General features: G+C 41.9%; 2 protein-coding genes across 5 annotated transcripts in view; one reads left to right on the plus strand and one right to left on the minus strand.

Moving 5' to 3' along the window:
- The first annotated feature begins 800 nt into the window (after window positions 1-800).
- On the plus strand, window positions 801-16518 carry LOC116945265 (serine incorporator 1-like). Of its 2 annotated transcripts, none has more exons than XM_032959641.2 (10): window positions 801-959; window positions 3767-3928; window positions 4354-4547; window positions 4886-4965; window positions 6731-6868; window positions 8352-8521; window positions 9528-9618; window positions 10203-10368; window positions 11268-11507; window positions 13605-16518. In XM_032959641.2, exons 1-10 carry the CDS (start codon window positions 921-923, stop codon window positions 13741-13743), a joined length of 1419 nt encoding a protein of 472 aa, XP_032815532.1. In that variant the 5' UTR covers window positions 801-920; the 3' UTR covers window positions 13744-16518. The 2 variants fall into 2 exon arrangements, with proteins under 2 accessions (XP_032815532.1, XP_032815534.1); XM_032959643.2 differs by having other exon boundaries at window positions 10203-10308.
- Window positions 16519-19305: 2787 nt separating this feature from the next.
- Window positions 19306-21942, minus strand: part of LOC116945266 (alpha-tocopherol transfer protein-like) — a 36010-nt gene continuing 33373 nt past the window's right edge. For all 3 annotated transcript variants that reach the window (XM_032959646.2, XM_032959644.2, XM_032959645.2), the window contains exon 8: window positions 19306-21310. In XM_032959646.2, the coding sequence (XP_032815537.1) occupies window positions 21032-21310 (279 nt within the window). In that variant the 3' untranslated portion in view covers window positions 19306-21031. The remainder of the gene's footprint in view (window positions 21311-21942) is intronic.

The following is a 21942-nucleotide window of genomic DNA, read 5'->3' on the forward strand; positions in this document are numbered from 1 at the left end:
TTATGTGAAGGAGGTTGGTGTGAAGGACGCTGCTACTGGGCAGTTGGAGGCAGTCGCCCTCCAGCAACAACGAAGGGCGGAAGAGCGACGCTCACAACAACGAACGGAGTGCTGGGCGGGTAAAATGTAGCGAGTTGGCACAGTAGGGGGCACAGCTGGTGCATCAGCCAGTCATTCCAGTCAGCCAACCCATGGCACTTGGGTCTGTCCCGTGATATTCTGCCAGCGGGCCTTCGACACTTCACGTGGCCTCTGAGTGCACTTGCCCTGGCACAAGCGTCGTGGTGGATACAATTGCTGGCACTGGGTGCAAGGTTTTGGTGGTGCGTCTTCTAATCCACATCTAGAACCATTCATTTAAATTGTTTAGATTATTAGCTGATATACATGTTCCACATGATAAGTGATTTGTTTACATTTCCTATACTTTGAACGCCTGTCGTCTTATTTTATATTGTTCATTGTTGCAACGTTCTAACCCGCCCTTTACTGGACACGTGCGTTAAAGAGCTTTATAGCTCATCGGATTCCTCCAGTCTAAATAAAGATTCGGATTCCGTATAACTTTATTGAAAGCAGCGGCCGCGTCAACGGGAGGCGGGTGGGGGGGAGGTAGTGGGGGGGAGGTAGTGGGGGGGAGGTAGTGGGGGGGAGGTAGTGGGGGGGAGGTAGTGGGGGGGAGGTAGTGGGGGGCGGGCTCTCGCGGCAACTATCACGTCATCGCGCACGGCTCTGTATTTCCCACCGCACATAGGCGCGCCGTGCGCGGGCAATGTTCGGGACTCGCAGCCCCGTGGGTTGGCTTATCCGCTGTGGGAAATCCAAACTCGCGCGAACCCATCTCGTCAATATAGGCGCGCATTGACGTAAACAAGAGAGAGAGGGTTTTTTTTTCTCTTACAGCCACACTCAACACCAACATGGGAGGCGTTCTGGGGCTGCTCTCCGCCGCAAGCTGGGTAAAACAAGCGTGTTTATTTGTCGCGATTGTTTCTCGGGTCCGAGCGGGTTCCTTTTGATCCGCGGTACATGTAAGGTGCGGCGCAAACGCGATGAGGCCCAGGCGGTTAGAAAGCCTGCGGTCTTGTCTGGTTTCTCTGCGGGAAAAGCTGCGGCTGTGCCCGGGCGGGAACGGGGGTGGGGTTTTGGCGGTAGTGGAATTCTGACCGTGAGTTACCCGTTATGGCATATTTAAGATTATTTTTACAGCACGTCTTGGTTGTTGAGGCTCTGAATTTATGTTAAAAACGACAGCCCCTGATGCGGTACTTATGCTGTAGCATGTGATGGCATGGCCTAATTTCAATATTCGTATTCGGCTGTGGCATTTAATAAAGCAATATTGTATGGTTGTTTTACGTACAATGCGCTCATTATAGTAGGCAATTTATTAATAATTTAACAGTGTAATACAAGAAGCACCGTGAAAATGTTTTCAACAATGTCAATGGAAATATGTTCTCGAAGACACTATATATAAACAATGCAGTATTGTATTGCATTGCAAACTGCTGTCATTGTAAATAATATGCTGATTATTGCAACCTGCGTAGGAGTAACTTGTAAAGAACATTGTTTGTAAATATTGTTGTCATTACTGTAAACAATGCGATCATTACTTTACAGTGCTGCAAATAATGCAGACTGTTTTGTAAATAATGATGGCTGTATTGTAAATAATGCAGTTCGTACTGTAAATAATAGTAATATAACTAGTTCCATTCATAAAAAAAATGTTTTTTTGGTTGTTATTTTGGGTTAGATCGCGTAAATATAAATGTGTCATTAAACCACCACCACCACCCGACACAGTCAATTAGTAAGGTTTGTCACGTAAGCAAAACGTGTCAATTAGTCACTGCTTCAGCACACCGGTGTATTGGAGAGTAAACCCACAACATTTACAATTTGAGTAGGACGTTTGCAGTCATTACTGTACATTTGTTATTGTTACGCCTGTTTGGCCAGGAAAGCCTCACTTGGCTGTTTTCAGGCGGGTCCTGCCAACTATTCCCAGTAGGGGAGGCGATGATTGCTATGTACATTCCCAGTTGAGTAAGTTGCGGATATTTGGTTTTAATTTGGCGTATTTCTGATGGCTTATTCGTTGCGCGGTAACGCATTGTTTGCGTTATTTACATGTGTTTACCTGCATAATTCCTTGTTGGGGCATCTCGTGTCAAGTGACGCATACGTAGCGAACACTCACTACGTAATGGCACGAATACAAACATTTAAAAATATACCACATGGAGTATACATTGGCACAATGTCAATGCAGTGTTTCTAGCATCTTGCAATGCAGTATACTGCGGTTCTCGGGGTCGTAGGGTTTACTAACTATTTAGCAAGTCTGATTACAGGGTAAAATGACCAGCCTTTAATCCGTTTGTTATTCAGCATGTTAACCGCACGTGCGACTTGCATCTCAAATTTAAATGAATGCCTCGTTCCACAAGTTTCATTTCTGCAGGGTGGTCCAGATGTCAGGTGATCCCCATTTAAGTCTCTAAAACGTAATATTTGAAGGTAAGGTTTATTAAAAACATAAATGAATGTGCAAAGGCATGACATGTTAGGGGTCAATGGATTGGGGGTCACAAGAGATCTGGACCACCTTGTATGTTCTTGGAAGTCATGAATATGAATAATGGATTTACACTTTTACGCATTAAAAAAATGAACTTAAGTCAAAGGTGGCAGTGTTAAAAAGTACCAAACCTTATGCCGTGCGATGTTGGCAGATGATGTAAATACAGTAAATGGGTCAGTAAACTTGACAATACAGACCTATTCCTAAATTTTGATTTAAAGCTTTCGTGACTGCAGTAATTCATATTCTTAGTTTTTTTCGGTAAAGTCACGTTGAAGAGAAACAACAAAATAATAAGACCTATTCCTGTTATCGCCTCGTATGTTTTCTGCAGTCACTGCTTTCGTCCCAAAATGTTAAAACATTTTCACAAAGGAAATGGTTAAATATCTCAATATTCAGTACCCTGCTGAACTTGAATCTTCAGACTTAATTAAACGCTAGTAGATTATAAAATTAATATTATTGAACAAATATGTAAAAAGCCCCAAGTTTTACAAACATTGCACAATCCATTTTATGAGCGTGACTTACATTTTTAATATGCTTTGGTGCTTAAATAAAAGCGTGTTATAGAAAAACACCTTTACATTACGTACCCTAAAAGCATGTATCCCAATGTCCCAGTGTAAAAAACACTCATGGATTTTTATTAATACTACGGTATATTGAACTACTAAAGAAAAACTGACAGTTTGTTGTCTAAATGCTTATGACAGTCGAGCCCTGGTGATAACAGCAGGCAAATCAGTTAAACCTCGAGCTAGTTAATTACAATTCAATACGGTATTTCCTGACCAAATCACCTGCTATTCACCCAGTCTGGTAAGCGCCGTTGAGTTTAGATAGTGCTTAGATGGACGTTGAGTTTAGACAATGCTTAGATGGACGACCACCATGCGCAAAACAGGTGTTGTTGGCTGCTGCAGGGATGCGTTTTCAGTAGAAGGTAGTGCAGCAAAATCCATTGTTGTACTGCAATTTTCCCACATAATGCTCCCTGCCTTGAAAAACACGGACTGATCAGCTTCGTGAAGTATGGTCGAATAGCCCCCCCCCCATAACCTGCATGGAGCGGGGAGGCCGTCAGCCAGTAGTGGATTGACAAGAGGGCTGTACGTGTACATGTATTTTTTTTTTATAAACGTCTGTGTGCTTTACATGTGTACACAGGTGCCGTGCCTTTGCAGCAGTGCCCCATGCCTGCTGTGCGCGTGCTGCCCCAGCGGCAACAACTCCACCATCACCCGCCTCGTCTATGCCATGCTCCTTCTGCTTGGAACTGCTGTCGCCTGCATTATGCTTTCGCCAGGTGTGGAAGTGCGCCTAAAGCAGGTGAGTGGTACGGTGGCACGATGTGCAACACATCTTTTCTACAAGTTACTGAGGCTTTTCTGGATAAACAAGCGTCATAATAATAATAATAATACACTTTTGATGAATGACAGGATTCTTTAATGTCCGCTGTGAAGCAGATGATGCATAATGAACCTGGTTTAATCAACCAGGGCAGCCGCTGGACTCGAATTGCGGACCTCTGCAATAAGCAGCCAAATGCACTCCCACTTGGTCTTGTCACCACCATGGCAAGAGTATTATCTTGACCAGTCGGCTAAAACATATCACCTTTTCGTGATTTTCCTCGTTCTTCTTAATGGGGAAATTGGCACGCACTTTTCCAAAAATCAAATGAAAAGGAACATTCACAAGCGTGTGTATCCTGCCTATAATGTTGTCTTTGCCATGTGTTTTTTTCACAGATCCCCGGCTTCTGCGAGGGAGGCATGGGCACACAGGTGCCTGGGGTGCATGGCTACGTGAACTGTGATGTGCTGGTTGGGTTCAAGGCCGTGTACCGCGTGTGCTTTGGGATGGCCATGTTCTTCCTGCTCTTTTGTCTCATCACCGTGGGTGTGCGGTCCAGCCGTGACCCACGTGCTCCACTGCACAATGGGTATGTGTCGCTAGAATTTCATCGTGACCTGCGTTCTGAAAGCAACCGTGCAGCCTAAATATAATACACCACAAATTTAGATTAATATGCCTAAATGAATAATAAGTGGAATCTGAACCGTAGTGTGCCTCCCATAGGTTTACTCAACCTTGAATGAGAGTGCATTCTATGAACATCAGCAGTAGAGAGACAAAAAGTAACCAGGTGTAGTACTGGCCCCACCTCCCAGATTTGCCGTGCCGGGCCTTTGTAGGTGGTAAGTAACAACACTTGCCACGTCAGTCTAACTGGCTAAACTGGGGATATTTACAAAGTGTAAACATTTCTTTCCTTTGCAGGTTCTGGTTTTTCAAGTTTGCTGCAATGGTGGCCATCACAGTTGGCGCGTTCTATATTCCAGAAGGGTCTTTCACTTCTGGTAATGCATCTTTGTTTACAACACAATACATTTACACAAAACAGTATTTTGCAGTTATATAAAGCTTCTGTATACATTTGTATTTGAAGACGGTGATTGTTAATCACAATTGGAGAGATAATGTCTCTTCTCCTGAGATCTTGAGAGAGCGAATAGCTATCCATCAATACAATTCCATCCAAATACACCTCTTGACAAAGAGATACGAAATCTAATCAACCACTACCACCTAACATCACGCAAATCGTCCTTGAGCGCTGCCAGAGCTCTTGTACATTTGGGCTTTAGTTACTCAGAGAAATGTGGCAGATTTGTCGCTCATCTCACCAAAGAACCTTTGGAATGTAATCTGCCTTTAAAACAATCATTCAGTTTAAATAGAAGCCACATGGTCTCATGGCAGATTTTTACATGACCTTCACAAGTGTAAATTCAAAAGAAAGCCCATCGTGCATATTATATAAACTTCTACAGACATTCAACCAAAAAGTGAACCACTGTGAATTCTACGGAGGCATTGAAGCGATCCACTGCACGTCAACTGAAGCCATTTTCTGGCTCGCTGATCTGCACGTAATTTTTAAGTTGCTTTTCATAGAGCCATATACAATAAAATTAATTGGTATTAAATATTATTTGGTTCTATCGGTAAAGTCACGTAGGTGAAAAAATAAATTAAATCACGACATTTCGATTGCAACACAAGCACTCATCATCGGGTGTGACAACCACAGCAAAAAATGTTTTACTGAAGTGGAAGAGATGCCAGAGTTAGGGCAGTTAAATAAGTCAGAGAGGGGGTCGTCACACCTGATGACGATTGCTTGTGTTGCAATCGAAACGTCGTGATTTAATTTATTTTATTTTTTCACCTACGTGACTTTACTGAAAGAACCAAAGAATATGGATCCTTGCAGTCACGAAAACTTCAAATTTAGAATGGTATTAAATAGTTCACCTATTTCATTAATTGATGTGCTTTGGAATGTTTTACTTAATTGAATAATGTTTATAGATTGTGTGTACATGGATATTTGTACAAACATTGTAAAATTCTTATGCCTTTCTAAATTTGCTTTCCCACAAGTAGAAATTTGAGCAAAATTTTAATAAAGGATGTGGCTGGCAAGGTTCATATTTCTAGACATGTACGGTATATGCTTATAACTAAATGACTACCAATGTTGCCCATTGTCATCAGATAAGGAGTGTTAATCCTGAATAATGCTGGGATGGGTTATCACCATGCACATATTGTTATCCGGCTGTGGCACTATGTCGTGGCAGTTTCATCAAAATATGTTATACTGCACTTCTATGTTTCCAGATCTATCCTCCATGCCTCCACCAACCCGCACTGACCAGTGTCGTGAAAATATATCCGGCACTTTGCAAAATCTTTATGGTTTAAAAAATTATATATTTGTGTGTTCACCTGTTTTTTTTTTATGGCATACAGGTGGCACGGTGGTAACACCTGGGTTTCCTCTGGGTTTTCCAGTCCCTTCCCAAAGCTAAAAACAATAACTGGTATTGGCCAAACATCCCAATGATGAAACAGTACCTGCAAATTACTCAATTAGGATTACACATCACAATATCACCCCCACTCCGAAATGCTATCAGGACCCTCTGGAAAAAAGTGTTAAGACTTTGTGAAAAGTTACTTGTAAACAAGTGTGATTAAAAATATGTGATGCAGTGTTGCTTGCATGTGCTCAAGATTTCGACTTTTGCCTCGCTCCCTCATTCTTCACCCACACAGTGTGGTTCTACATGGGAATGTCCGGAGCCTTCTGCTTCATCCTTATCCAGCTTGTACTGCTCATTGACTTTGCCCACTCGTGGAACGAGTCATGGGTGGAACGAATGGAGGAGGGCAATTCACGGTGTTGGTATGCAGGTGAGTCTCCCCATGCCGAATTGCATAACCTGAGATGCCAAGGTGGCAAGATGTTTAACTACCTCACCTGGTATGCAGGAGGTCGTGGGTTCGATCCCGACCCTGACACCTGTAAATTTGGAGTTTGCATCTTCTCACCATGGTTGCGTGATTTTTTTTTTTTTCTCTGGGTCCTCCGGTTTTTCCCTCCACACTTAGAAACACGCGTTTAGAGTATTTGTCTGCTCTCAGTTTCCACGTGATAGGCCACTTCGTTGAGCTATCATTTGTGGCCAGGCCGCTTCTGAAAAAGAGCTATATAGCTCAGTGGCCCTTACCTGCTAAAATAAAAAAAGTTTCATATTTTAAAGCCAAAGCCCACATTTGGGTTCTGCCTTGGTTGTTTCTAATGATAGTATCTCCTTAAATGATTAAATCTTAACTTGGGATTATTATCTTACATATAAGTTCACACCCTTTTAACCTCACCAGTGTCCTTCATGTCACTTGTGTCAGTTGATGTGATTTAATAATAGCTCATGGCATCGTAAAAGTGTAAACACCTCAAAAGGACAACCTACTTTTGAATCTGGAAGTGCATTTCTCCCCTATGCAGCGGTGAAGTCATCAACAGAGTAGCATATAGATGGTGGGCTGCAAAACAGCAGGGAAGTATTCCATTTGAGATGAGCTTATAACACAAATCTTAGCATTTTACAAATCGCAACCAAGTAATGCTTTAAAGTCGTCATTAAAGCACAATCAATCATAAAGTTTCTAATACTAAAAAACATTCATCGTCAAAGCCTGCATTGAGTGCGTAAAGCTTTTTTTATATAGATATATAATTTCCAGGATACAAAAGTTGAACCAGTTGGAACCTGGCATTACAGTAGTGTTATGTAATAGAGCATATTTCAACACATTGTATCTTGATGTACAGAAGCATTAATGAAGCATTCAAGTTTTTGGCAGGCTCCTGGAAAAGAGTTGAAACTCAATGAGGATTTTCTTTGTAAAAAAGCATAATACGGTGGGTTAAAAAGTTTCCCCCTTCTTGTGAACTAGAGGTCACTTGATGCCTGATGGGATTTTAGAGGTAGCTCTGATATCTGCTTCCATTGCCATTCTCCAACACAAAATGTCGTACTGGTCTGCGAAAGATCCAGACAGGTACTGCATCTCATACTGATGGAAGGGAGATGGTAACCTACGAGTGAGGGGAAAAAAGTATTTGATCCCCTGCTGATTTTGTACGTTTGCCCACTGACAAAGAAATGATCAGTCTATAATTTTAATGGTAGGTTTATATGAACAGTGAGCAGTTTTCACAGATATCCAGTAGAATAAGGGGATGGGAATTTAAAAAAGGGATGTTTGTGTGAATAAGTAGATTAAATACCAATTAATTACGTTTTTTCCGCAATGGTCTGAACACAGTATGGGCGGGGGGGGGGGGGGGATATAATTGTTTTACCTTTTAAGATGTTCCTCTTGATTGCAGCTTTGCTGTCGGTGACTGGAATCAACTACATGCTATCTCTCACTGCCATCGTGCTCTTCTACATTTTCTACACGACGAGCGATGCCTGCGCAATGAACAAATTCTTCATCAGCTTTAACCTGATCCTGTGCATCATTGCCTCCACCGTCTCCATCCTCCCTCGGGTCCAGGTGATTTTAAATGCCGTAACTCGCCTCTCGACAGCCTTGGGCCTGCAGCATTTGGTTCCTGCTTATCACACGGCACACTTTGATACGTTGCGGACAATTAATGGGTGAAACGTTACTCAGATGTGGATATAAACGCGATCATTATTTTGGTTACGTAATGTATTACAATATTTTTAACAGCTCGTATGAAGCTTAATAAAAAAATATTATTTGGTGATGCTGTTGCCATTGGCCGTGGTGCACAAACTGGGAAAGAAATAAACACATTCGTTCATAACACTGCCTTTTTTTGCCGAGAAGACATCATCAGTGTGAGGGCCGCCACACATTTGAAACCATTGGGTTGGACAGCATGATGGGGTGTTTTCACATTTGAAGCAATTGGCGGGACCCCGGCGTCCCATCACTGCCCCCGGGGTGTGAAAAACCGCGTAGCGACATGAGTCTTGTTGCCTTACCGACAACAAAACTAGTGTCAATGGATTGGCCTCGTCGAGAGCTACTCGGGTCACTAAGTTTCGTAAAAAGTTGAAAAATTACATAAACACGTTAAATTCACCGCCTGGGGGGGCGGGGCTCGCCTTGGCAAAGAGGCTGAGGATCGACGGCTGACCGGAGGGCGTCGTCGCCGCGCGCGACTGCGGCGGACGCCCCCCGGGGCTCGCGTTTGGCCGGTGGGGTGACTCCCATCGTGGTGATCGCCTGCTGCTGCTGCTGCTGCTGGCGCTTGTTGACACGGCGAGTCTGGGCGGGCGGCGCGTTGCTGTCGGGATCACGAGTGTGTGCGGACTGAAAAATAATAATTATTGACCTGATTTTTTGCGGGACCCCGGGGTCCCGCCAAATGATTCACTTGTGTATTGTCGGGGCCGCACGTCAGGGTCCGCGCTAAAGGCCACCAGGGGCCGCCAGCGGCCAGTGCACCTTGCAATAAAAAAACACTGGCTTAAGGGATCGGTGCCTTTTGTGTATCACGGTTCATAAATTACATGCAATTCTCTTCCAGGAAGTCCAGCCACGTTCTGGCCTCCTGCAGTCGTCGATCATCACTCTCTACACCATGTACCTCACCTGGTCGGCCATGACTAATGAGCCTGGTAAGGCCATCACTTATGATTGCTTGGCTCCTAGTTCATATGGGCTCCAAGGTAGTCCTAAGAATTGCCAAAAAAGAACATCTCCTGTACAGCCTTTGAATAATTCTGTAACAATAATTACCACAAGCCACTTATTCGTGGCATTTTAATCATTGTAACTGTGTTGTTCATATATTAGTGCAGGGGATTCTTTCTCTGGGAAGCATGCATTTCGTGGATGTTAACATCAGGATTAATTCCTTTACAGCCCTTTATATAACCACTTGAGAGCTCACTGTGTGAAATGACCTCGGCATCCCATGGCGTACGTGTGTGAAAGAGAGGCTTTACACTTTCAGCAGGTTGCATGATTTGTTTATTTTCCAAGATAAATTGCTTAAAAATCTTAGCACGAGGCAATCCATTCCATTCATTTTGTACGATTTTGTTCAATGTGGGTGAGTTTTTCATTGTCGATTAAATCTTGCCACATTACCGTCGCTCAGTGAAGTACTTTGGTCTGCTCGCAGTTGTTTTCCTCAAGTCAGCATTTTTGTTTTATAATGTTTGCGTGGTTTTTTTGTTGTTTGTCCTTATTATGGCAGAGCGGAAGTGCAACCCCAGCCTGCTCAACTTCCTTCAGCAGAGCCTGGTGCCCGTCTCGACCAACGGTTCCGTTACACCCACGGCCCCCGCGCCAACCGCGCAGTGGTGGGATGCCCAGAGCATTGTGGGGCTGGCCATTTACTTGCTGTGCATCCTCTACTCCAGGTGTTGCAGTCAGATCCGCGGCTGCGTCGCACAGGAATCAATCTGCGCCAACACTGGCATCATACTGTTTTTCGGAAGTTGCCGCGTTGCACGCTCGATTTTCACGTTTTTTTTTGCTCTTCTTCGGTGCTTTATCTAAGTTTGTCTGTTCGTACGTTTCTAGGTAATTGTTTTTGAATAATGCGTGCAAAATACTGCACTTCTCGGGTGAAGACTCCATGTGCAGCTGGATGGGAAGTGTTGCTCACGCTCGGTGATATAATTTGCTTTCTCAGCCATGTCACGCTGGGCGTGGCTTGTAGGGGGTTCCCCATATTCGAGAGGGAGGATTTTTATTTGAGGGGGGGGTGGGGGGACGACGACGACGACTGCCTTTTCATGAAGGGCCCCGAGCAATGGATCGAAAAAGTAGTAGATTACGATTTTCCACGAATGAATTAAATTAATCGACTTAACTGTTTCTTGTTCCGAGACATCTGCAAGTTGCAGGGTGGGGTCCCGTTCACCGCTGAATCTCGGGAACGCGCAAGCGGTTAGCATGAATTTTATTTAGAGAGGCATGGCACCGTTGTTTTTACTCGCCGCCGAGAACTGTAGCAACACGGCCGCACTCTAATAACTGTGCCACATGCCCTCCCGCATGGCCTTGTGGTGGGGAGTCTCAGTACACCTTCCGACCTGAAGACGTACTGATAAAGTTATCTTATTTTACATTGTCTTCCGAATTCTGTTCCGATAACGTCGACATATATACAAGTATGTCATCAGAATGGGAAAGGGTTAATTGTCCCAACTCTACTTTCTTTCAATGCGCTGCCGTCGTTAGATTTGGCGACAACACTTGAACATCGGGGAGTGCTCACGTCCGCCCCCCTGCTCGCTGCCTCCCCTTCCCACAGCATCCGCACGTCCAACAACAGCCAGGTGAGCAAGTTGACGCTGTCGAGCGGCGACGCCACGCTCATCGATGACGCGAGTTCGGGGAGCTCAGCCGAGGACGGGAGGGAGGGCGGCGGCGCTGGCTCACGCCGCGCCTTGGACAACGAACGGGACGGAGTGCAGTATAGCTACTCCTTCTTCCACTTCATGCTCTTCCTCGCCTCGCTCTACATCATGATGACGCTCACCAACTGGTACAGGTGAGGAGCATAGGGCGCGGTCTCGTCTGAGTGCTGTCTGCTTCGTTTTAATTTCCCAGTTGTGGGCAAAAACTGTCTGGTAATTTACCCAGGCGATTGCAACATGTTCTGTCTGTTTTGATGCATAATAATGGATTATCTTGCAAAACCTCACATCAGGATGCTTTGTCCTAAGGGTTCGGCATTGGAATGTTTGACTATTTCTTGTTTTAGGAATGAGATAAAACTAAAGTACCAAGAGCAAGGAAGCAAAATCATACGCCTGCATGGATTTTGTAATGCTCTCCAACATATAGACATGTATACTCTTTGGTTCTTTCGGCAAAGTCTCGTAGGTGACTTTACCGAAAGAACCACAGAGTATGGATTTCTGCAGTCACGAAAGCTTCAAATCAATATAGATGTCTTCGGAAGTGTTAATTAGCGATAACAGCACTCGAACTAGACAGGCGGGAAGCAGTACATCCATAGTTTTGGTGGCAGGATGTTAACCACCTCGCCTGGTATGCAAGAAGGTCGTGGGTTCGATCCCGATCCTGACACTTGTATATATTTCGAGTTTTCATGTTCTTCCCCTGGTCACGTGGATTTATTTCCGGGGTCCTCCAGTTTTTCCCTCCACATTTAGAAACACGCGTTTAGAGTATTTGGCTGCTCTAAATTTCCACATGATAGGCCAATTCATTGAGCTATCATTTGTGGCCAGGTCGCTTCTGAAAAGGAGTGATGCAGCTCAGTGAGCCTTAGCAGATCAAATTCAAAAATGGTAATAAAAAATCTTTTGATTTTTTTTTTTAATATGTCACGACGAGACATAACAGGGCTCGGATAGTGACTCTGCCAGGGAGGGCGTGCTTCAGCCGGGAGGGCTGGGACCCCGATGCAGGTCCTGTCACTGCTCGATTGTGTCTCCATGTTTTCGTTGATGCTTTCATTGATTTTGTCAGTTTTTTTCTGGAGTATGTCCCACGAATAGCAACACAGCTTCATACCTAAAGTTGTGTTTATATTGGATAATCTTGGTGAGAGTTATCGTGCCCCAACGTTCGAGACAAATGGACAGAGCTAATGTGGAAACCCTATCAATAACCTAAGTTGGTAAGCATAAATACACCTGTCATGTGAGGGGATCATTCTCAAAGATCTGCACAGATCGGTTTATGAATCTATTTGCTGTCCTGTCAACTCCTGGGTATCTTGCAGTTATGTGGTTTTGGGATTTTTACAAATCAGTGATCCGCCAATACTTTAGAACTGTGTTCAAGCGGATGAGAGAAACTCCATGTCATGATTATTCATGTACGTGCTGGTTTCACAGCTCATATTTCAGATTGGCTAATGACATGCAACTGAAATTAGAAGTGAAGTATCACATGATTTTCTATCTATAGTCCCCCTATTTCGAGTTAAAGCTTTCGTGACTGCAGTGATTCATATTCTTGGTTCTTTCGGTAAAGTCACGTAGAAGGGAAATAATAAAAATTAAACATAAAATAAAATTCTCACGACGTTTCGACCACAACACAAGTAGCCTTCCTCAGGTGAAGAAACAGAACTGTTGGAAAGACATTGAAGCGCTGTCTTTCCGACAAATATGTTTCTTCACCTGAGGAAGGCTGCTTGTGTTGTGGCAGAAAAGTCGTGAGAATTTTATTTTATGATTTTTATTATTTCCCTTCTACGTGATTTTACCGAAAGAACCAAGAAGATATAGTCCCCCTTTTTTAATGTGGAAATTCCGAAGCCACTTTATATCCTAACTTTAAATGATTATAAACACCTATGGTGTGAATGGCTTTGATAGACTATGCATCTCATCTGGTGGGCTAAAGGAAATTCGAATGTATTGTGGGGGGGGAGGTGTTAACAGAAACAGTTTGAAGATATTCTTGGTTATTTCGGTAAAGTCACGTTGAAGGGAAACAAAATATATATAAGAGAATGTTATTGTTTTATATATATTTTATTGTTTCCCTTCAACGTGACTTTCCCGAAAGAACCAAGAATATGAATGACTGCAGTCACGAAAGCTTTAAATAAAAATTTAGTTTGAAGATAGTTTTTTTTGTCTTTGATCGATTGTTGTGTCATCCACAGCCCTGACTCAGACTTCAAGACTCTGACGAGCAAGTGGCCGGCGGTGTGGGTGAAGGTCTGTTCGAGCTGGGTGTGTCTCTCCCTCTACATCTGGACTCTCGTAGCTCCCCTGGTGCTCTCCAATCGCGACTTTGACTGACCGCCGCCTCCCTTAGTTTGCGACATTAAGCTCACCTAGGATGCAGTCACCGTTAATATCAATATTAATGTTTCCCGTTATCGTTTTAGTCTTGCATTGGTTTCCCTACAAGAGGTTGCTTTGTGACGAACTGAGATCGGGATGGCAATTTGTTAACAAATTGACGAGTGTTAACGTACGATAGATGAATTTTGCTTTTGCAGTTGATGGATGCCACATTTACATAATCATGAGTTTACAGGAGCATATGTTATCTTCGATTAAATAACTCCCATTTGATTATAACACAAACTATAGGTAACACGATACTCCGTTAATGATAATACTTAACGAATTTATTTTACGCACATTGACTATTGTAGCACGTTCTTATAGTTAAGCACTGCAGGTAGTAAAGCTTGACAAATATGAAGCAAGTTACGTGGTAGAGCTACAACAATTATGCAGTTGGAGAGACTGTATTAATGCACGAGAGGCTATCGCAAACACATTACACAATATTTACGTAACAGATGAAGGCAAGAGCCTCTTGAGTTGTGTTAGTGAATTTATGCACAAATTCTGTGAGTGATATACATCAGAATGATTAATCTTTGTAATGAAAAAATTATTATCATACAAGATTTATTGGAACTCCCTCTGGGGAAATGGGTCAAAGTTCAACACTGTAGCACTATTAATTTAAGTGATGTTTAACTGGTGTGGTGGAATGAGTTAAGGTGGATGTGGAATATGGTGAGTGGGTGGTAGGATTGATAGCTAAGCTTGATGTCTTGGAAGAATTTAGCTGAAAATGATTTAAAAAAAACTTTTAAAGAGGTAATTGGGAAGATAGAATGAACTGCAAAATGTGCTGTTATGAATTATTGTGACAGACAAGACTTGGGCAGGAAACATGAAAACATTTATTTAACAATTGGAAAACTAATGTTTAAATGTTACCACCATCGTGATATTATTAATTGGATTCGTTAACATTTTGTCATTACCTAAATACGTTTTAGTGATTTATTACTCATACATGACTAATGACAAAAGAACATGCAGATTATGGAAAGACTGTGATAGCTGCTTGATCTATGAATCAGATCCTGCTGTGTGATCTATGAATCAGATCCTGCTTGGTTTGCACACTAAAATAGTCCAACTTGAATCCCTTGATAAGGATGGGGGGAGAAAATGTCAAATAAATGCAATGTCTCAAGCTATAAGGGAAGATAATGTATGGTAACTCATAGGCATATAAACACAGACCATGGCGTGCCGGTGTCCAGCACAGAGAACACTCTTTACTCGTAGCCATAAGTCCAATTATTCTGCATGGCATAAAGAACAAAATAATAAGTACACAAATGTGTATGTGGTAGGTGTCGGTCCATTTAGGTCCAGAGCAGATTTCTGGCATAGAGGTGGCTTCGGCATGTGAAGAAAAACAGCAGAGGTTGCATTTAAAATGTGGGCAACGTGTGTCATGCTTGTTGATGCTGCTGCACAGCCATCAAGCTACACTTACATGGATTTGATGTGCAATTTCACGGCCTAAATAGGGCCTAAATAGTGCGACAGAGGCGTGCAACTTACAAAAAAAGTTAAGCAGTCATCACTGAATATTTTAGCTTCTGTAAAGGTGTGTAGTTTGTTCCACGATTTCTTAAAATGTTTTGTGCTCGTGGTTTTCACTGCAAGTTTTGTTTCAGGTACGCTCGAGGAATTGGTTTAACGTCGGGATTACGGAGTTTGTGGAAACTTAACGGGTGCACATTCAAACTGCTCCTTTGCTAGCAGCGTGTATTGTCATTTTATTGAAGCAGCTATTCTAAAACTAGGGCAACCGGTTTTTGCTTTTTCAGGGCATTTTACACAATTCTATTCCATGCCCCTAATATTTATTGTGCCATTTTATAAGTTCCCTGTTGCTGACCATATGTATATATGTACGGAACTGGTTGCAAACTGAAGTACACCGCAGATGTTTTGACTTGAGGAATATTATTTGCATATTCTGTCGATAGTGGTGTCAACAGGTTTGGCCATGATGCCATCTTGAATATTCTCTCTTGTAAGCCTGAATAGTGGAGTCTATTCGACACAATTTCATCACTGCTGCTTTATTAAATACATTCGTTATGTGTGTTAATTTAAAAATTTTCCTAAATAGTTCTGATCATGTACTGTTAGTCATGACTAACATTTAATTACATTTTGAATAGCTTTTGGTTTTGTTTTAGAATTTGACTTCTTTGTGGATGTAAAATTAATCCTGTAGAAAAAAAATCAGTAATTGTGTAATTGCTATTACTTCCCAATTAGGCATGCATGGAAAAATCAAATACTGGATGCAATTGTGCTTGTAGTACTGTAAAATGAATAGTTTGGCTTCACTAATATTTGTAAATTGCTTAAAACTGTGATATAATTATAGGTAGACAATTGTTATATGGATGTTGCCGAGATTTTCGATCAAGTTGAAACAGTGTTGACGAGATGTTTACCATAATAATAATGTAGCAGCTTGTGTGAACAGTGCTGTGCTTTTAATGGTAATGGGAGTGTTGGTTGTGATGTGTTTAGAGTGTACTGGTTGGACATATGTTGTGTCACGTGTACGGACCTCTGTAGCCTCACGGTAGGTATAAGTAGCACTGATAAAAATCGTGTTCGGATGTAATTTCTGCTTCATGCATGCACTCTATTTAACAATAGCACCAGTATTAGATGTGTTGCCCCGGTATGTACTGTATTTGCTCAGTAAACAGTAAAATATTCAAAACACAATGGTTATTACTTTGTATTCTTATCTGATGTACTCATCTGAGGAATATGAAATGTACAAAAGCATGGCTACAAAGATTATTACTTTTAAAATACTGTCGTATGTTGCATCACGTAGCATTTCCCATGAAATAAATGTGCAACAAAGGATATTAAGAATACAACACTGTAAACTGACATTCTGACTATTCTGTACAATGTGACTTTCTTCCAAGTACTCGTGACAATGCTTTAACAGCACACCAGGCTACCGTATATTGTATATATGGAATTATGGATTTGGCTGACTGTTACTGTGCCTACACTAAAGGTAGATTGTCTCATCAGATACACTTCAAATACACCTGATGCGTTAATCACTTTAGCGGTATTAACAGCTGCAATTTAATTGTGTGTAAAACGCTGATGTAAGGGCTATAGACACCACTACATGGGCGTGGGTGCACTAAACAGGAAAAGCCTTTGGACCCGTTGCACATGTCCAAAATATCCCTTTCGATCTGATTTTAGGTGAATGTGTGCTTCTGTTTCCCTTGTAAACAACAGGATAGTGTTTCTGCCGTTTTAGCAAGGTATAAATATAGCCCTTTGGAAGAACATTTAAAGCACTACTCCATAATGTTTAACCACGATGGGAATATCGCAACATTTCGTTTGAAATATGATTTTGCTGTAAAAAATTTTTTTTTTTTAAAAATCCAATCAAGATACATTCTCATTCCAGAATTTACAAGACACGGAATCGCATTCATGCCCAAGGCACATAAACACAAAACAGGCTTCTGTTTGCATTGTATAATAATTTTATGTTTGTCTATTTTCATAGAAATGCAGCATGAGCAAATGAAACTTAACCTGGGGGTGCTTTTTTTTGATGACATTTAACAATTGGCTTGTTACTTTTCACAATCAAAAGTGGTGTTTTGTGCACTCAAGTTCTGAATGAAAACATTTTTACACAACTAGCACTGCATAAAATACAAATATTTGCATTGTTTACACAATATAGTACTGTATATTCCTATAGGTTGAAACTAAAAAATAAATGTTATTTTGCGTAAGAGTTTACTTATATTAATCATTGGTTGGAGTGGTTGCGTAGCAATTTTAATGTTGCAATATAACCACAAAATTCTCTGGACTGCGACACTTCCTCCCCCCACCCCCCTTACGTGATTAACAAAATGTAAAAGTGAAGATTTTATAATCCGCGAGTGATTAGATTTGTATAACTTTATTGACACCGGGTATTTACCTTCCAGTGTTTAATCTAGATAATATGGTACTGTCGTTGCTGCATTAGAAAAAAAACAATAATCTATGAAATCCAGTCTCGTAACTTGTTCTGGAGCGACCCACTTCGAGGTGGCATGGTGCTATGGTTTAACTTCACCTACGCTTTAATTGCACACGAGGGTTGTTACTGCTTTTGATATTTTACCACTTAAAAGCGGTCCTACTGATGTATGGCTATACTGCACCCACGTTATGGCAAATAGAGAATATAGGTAAACTTACGATGTTTTCTCACGCCCTTTTTTGTGCCTACAAATCACGTAAGATATACTATGCCGTAAATTTGTGGGTAGGTTCATCTTGAAGTAGAAAGCCAAGCATTCTTCAAAGTCCCTAGATAAGGTTCAGTGATGTAATTAAAATATAAGAGATAATGTTACGTAAATTACAAGTAACTCATACATGTCTCCTCGAAGTCTTATGAAAGGTAATTTTGGACAAGTGACCAGGATGAATGATGACTGGCTGTAAATTACGATGACGGAGGGAACACGGTAAAGGTGCCAGGGTATAAGGGAGACCACATGGTTCAAGCGGTCATCAATCGCTGGACGGGATGGAGACTATTTTGGTTTGAAGATGTAGAAACAGACCGAAGTGAAGATACAACCGCCAGGAGATAGTGAAGGAAATATGCCTCTCAACAGCTCAAACTACCAATGGGATTAGATCATTTTTTTTCCAGCTGTGGTGACGATGGCACATTACAGTATATGTTGATATAAACAGATTCACGTATAATTGCATTTTAAGTGAAATTTCTGAAGGGCTGCTGTTCGCGGAATAAATATAAGGAGTGTGTATACATTTGACAAAATCAATGGGAAATTAAGCGGAAACTAGTTTTAAATGTATAGTTTAGTGCTCAGATAAAATCAATATAAATTTTACAAGACCCCCAGACCTCTGCAGGTTGGTTGGCCAATTTTATGATTACGCTTGTTGAGCCAGGATGGCCTCAACGAGTATCATGACTTTTTCACCAGGGCCCTGCCAAGCATTTCGTAGGTGGCGATGATCATGTACATTCCAAATGTGGAAATTGCGGTGATTTTTTTTAACAATTTGGACCAAGACGCAGGCACATAATGGCTTGCTCTTGCGAATCACGTTACAGGATCTTTAACTTAACATGTCGGCTTTCACGACCAATACTCATGAAAGTTATTTTGGGTTAGATCGCGTAAATATAAATAAATGTCATTAACCCACCACCACCCGACACAGCCAATTGGTAAAGTTTGTCACGTAATTAACAAATTGTAAATGTTGCGGCTTTACGTTACAAACCTTACTAATCGGCTGTCGGGTGGTGGTGGGTTAACGACACATTTACATTTACGCGATCTAACCCAAAATAACTTGTATTAGAATGTTAAACATGCATCGTGAAAGCGGTCGGTGTGTATTTGCACGGTTAATACCGCAGGAACAACCAGAGTGGTCGCTGGAGTAAAATCATGAAACTCTGCCACGAGCGGGGAAACGCACGAACACAGGGCCACGTCACCGCCCAATGAGCTGATAATTATATTTGGCAGTGGATGGCAGATGTTTAGAATTACACATTTTGTTACACGTTGGTAAAATAGCTAAGGCTTTCACATCCAAGACTATCCTGTCCAGTTGGTTAAAATATAGAGAACTCAACTGAATAAAAGCATGAATTTGCTTTTAAATATTATGGCCATAAGTTTGAACATTATACAGCAAGATATATGTGCGAGTATATACATGAGTAAACATTGAAATGACATTCAATTCAAATGAACAATATTGCTTAGCCCGCTCCTGTAAAAAAACTTACATTCTTATGACTGTTCATGTGAGGTGCAAGTCAAGTCGTTGACCATATTTGGTCGATTTAACAATGATCCTCGATTGAAACGCATACTTAAGAAGCAACATTTTCCCATATAAATGTCCAACTATACAGGACACTGGGCTATTGTAAAATGAAAAAAGGATTTATCAACACCGAAAAAAATCTGTAAATATGCAGATGCAAAGGCAAGTAATTTTGTATTTTTTCCAGGTTCTAGCTAATTAAGACCTTGGCTATACGGAGCAATGGAATCTCAAGTGTTAACAAATGCTTACGAGGCAGATATTTTTAGTGAGTAAACAATTCTGTGGATCGGTTATGACCATTAACACTTAACTTAAATGCATCACTTGTTATGTATCCTAGAATGCTACCACTAAGGCAATTGAATTTCAAACTTGAGAACTCATACAAGCCATTTTTTTTAAATGAAATGTATTATTGCATCTTTCTCTGCATTTCACATACCTCTAGTTGACATTGGCAGGCTGCAAATAAATCTAGTGCCGTTTTATCGTATGTACAAGAAACCTTGTCAACATTTACAAAATAACATGCTATATACATATAAACCACTCGTAACAGTGAAAACACAGCATCCACAATGATGTGTATGTTCCACATTAAGAATGTTGCCTACGCCCTTGACCACATCAAGCTTTACATGGCTATTATTGTAGCAATAGAATGGTGCATCGGGAATATAGCCATAGTCACACAACTGATTTTACATGTTCCAGAAATAATATGAAGCCAGTTGCTCACTGCTGCTTCGTGCCGTAAAGGATGCCATCATATGGACAACAGTTCTTGCTCTATGCTTACAAAGACTCACGACACCAGGCACGAACTTTTATGGCAATCTTGACTAGGTCCACCTTGTAAACGAGCCCATGGTGGCTCCAAGTATTTACCTGGTAAAAGAAACTCTCCAACTCCAACCTCAGGCCTATAAAACTATTAAAAATTCCTCCCAGCCAATAACATTCCAATGGCTGAAAAAGACAATAGTTGTTCATTAGGATGTTAAATGAGAAGGGGGTACCGCTGTGCAATTACTAATGATTTTCTCAGTGCCTTTGCCAACCAGATCTAAAAATGTAACTGTGAGATGGTCATGGTGTGGAGCAAACAAGCGTTGAATGATTGTGCTAATTGGCGATTGAGGGCATTGGCTTGCCACACATGGGAAAGTAGTTTTAACTTTCGCTGCAATTATTTACCATCTCAACAATGCTGGCTTATTGCTCCTCCAACACGGGCACAACTTAAAGTTCCCAGGTCACCCACTGGCCCCCGCGGTAGGCCACGAATGTCAGTGCCAAACAACATTTGCTTGCTTGCTTGCGTACAATGCATTAAGTGGGACGCCCCAAGCTTAACGGCACGCCATGTTTAGAGTTTGGCGGAAGCCTCTTCAGCTTCGTCGCTGTATTGCGAAGCGGCCCTGCTTGTCCCAATCTGAAGCTGCTGTCCCTCGGTCCCGAGCGCCGGCGTCGGTGCAATTGCCACGGGTCCCCCAAACTCGCGCAGGAAGAACGGCTCCCAGTCCAGCAGGGTGAGAGCCCAGCGCTGGGCGTCCAGGGACCCAGCCGCCCCTCCATACTCGTTGGGCAGGACACCTGGGGGCAGGCTCCTGTGCAGCGAGCTCAGGTCAGAGCCGTGGAAGTAGTACTGGAGAAAGCAAGACGACACGGTCGATGGGTTTAGGCTCCGTTATGTATTCACACCGGTGTGAATATGCATGGTGCAATACCACAGACGGAGGTAACATGATCTTATGACGATGTTATCCCTCCCATAACACGATCGATCAAACATCCCAATGCGGTATCCTGTTGAAAATAAAAGACTCGGGAGTTTCTCCAAACATCTAGTTTTCAAGCACATGCCATGAATACAAATTAAACCAATAATCTGAAACCTGCTACGTGCACAGTTTTTAATTCACGTTCATAGAGACAAAATGATTCAGAGACACGGGAAATCTCAAACAGACGTGGAGATAACCAGAACCCGTAGCAATAATTTCCCTAGCTTTGTGGTCCCACACAGTAAGCCCTCTATTTACGTTGCTTTTATTTACGTTTTCTCACTGTAACACTGCCAAACGAATGGGGGAACGTAATTCGACTTTAAATTCATTGATTCACTACAACGTTTTGAAAAATTGAAAAAAAAAAGAACGGAAGTAGGTTTGGGCAGCATGCGCGACGACGCGTTGCAACATCGCGGGAGCTCAAGCCTCACTAGTATCTACATTTCAAAACTAACATTGCCAAAACAACATTGCCAAAATAACATTG

Source organism: Petromyzon marinus, chromosome 23, assembly GCF_048934315.1.
Source record: "Petromyzon marinus isolate PM22_M1 ecotype Great Lakes invasive population chromosome 23, UKy_Petmar_22M1.pri1.0, whole genome shotgun sequence".
Taxonomy (NCBI): domain Eukaryota; kingdom Metazoa; phylum Chordata; class Hyperoartia; order Petromyzontiformes; family Petromyzontidae; genus Petromyzon; species Petromyzon marinus.

Coding starts and splice junctions, on each gene's coding strand:
- LOC116945265 (XM_032959641.2), top strand. CDS start 921: ATGGGAGGCGTTCTGGGGCTGCTCTCCGCCGCAAGCTGG. Junction 960..3,766: donor TGCTCTCCGCCGCAAGCTGG/GTAAAACAAGCG, acceptor ATGTGTACACAG/GTGCCGTGCCTTTGCAGCAG. Junction 6,869..8,351: donor TTCACGGTGTTGGTATGCAG/GTGAGTCTCCCC, acceptor TCTTGATTGCAG/CTTTGCTGTCGGTGACTGGA.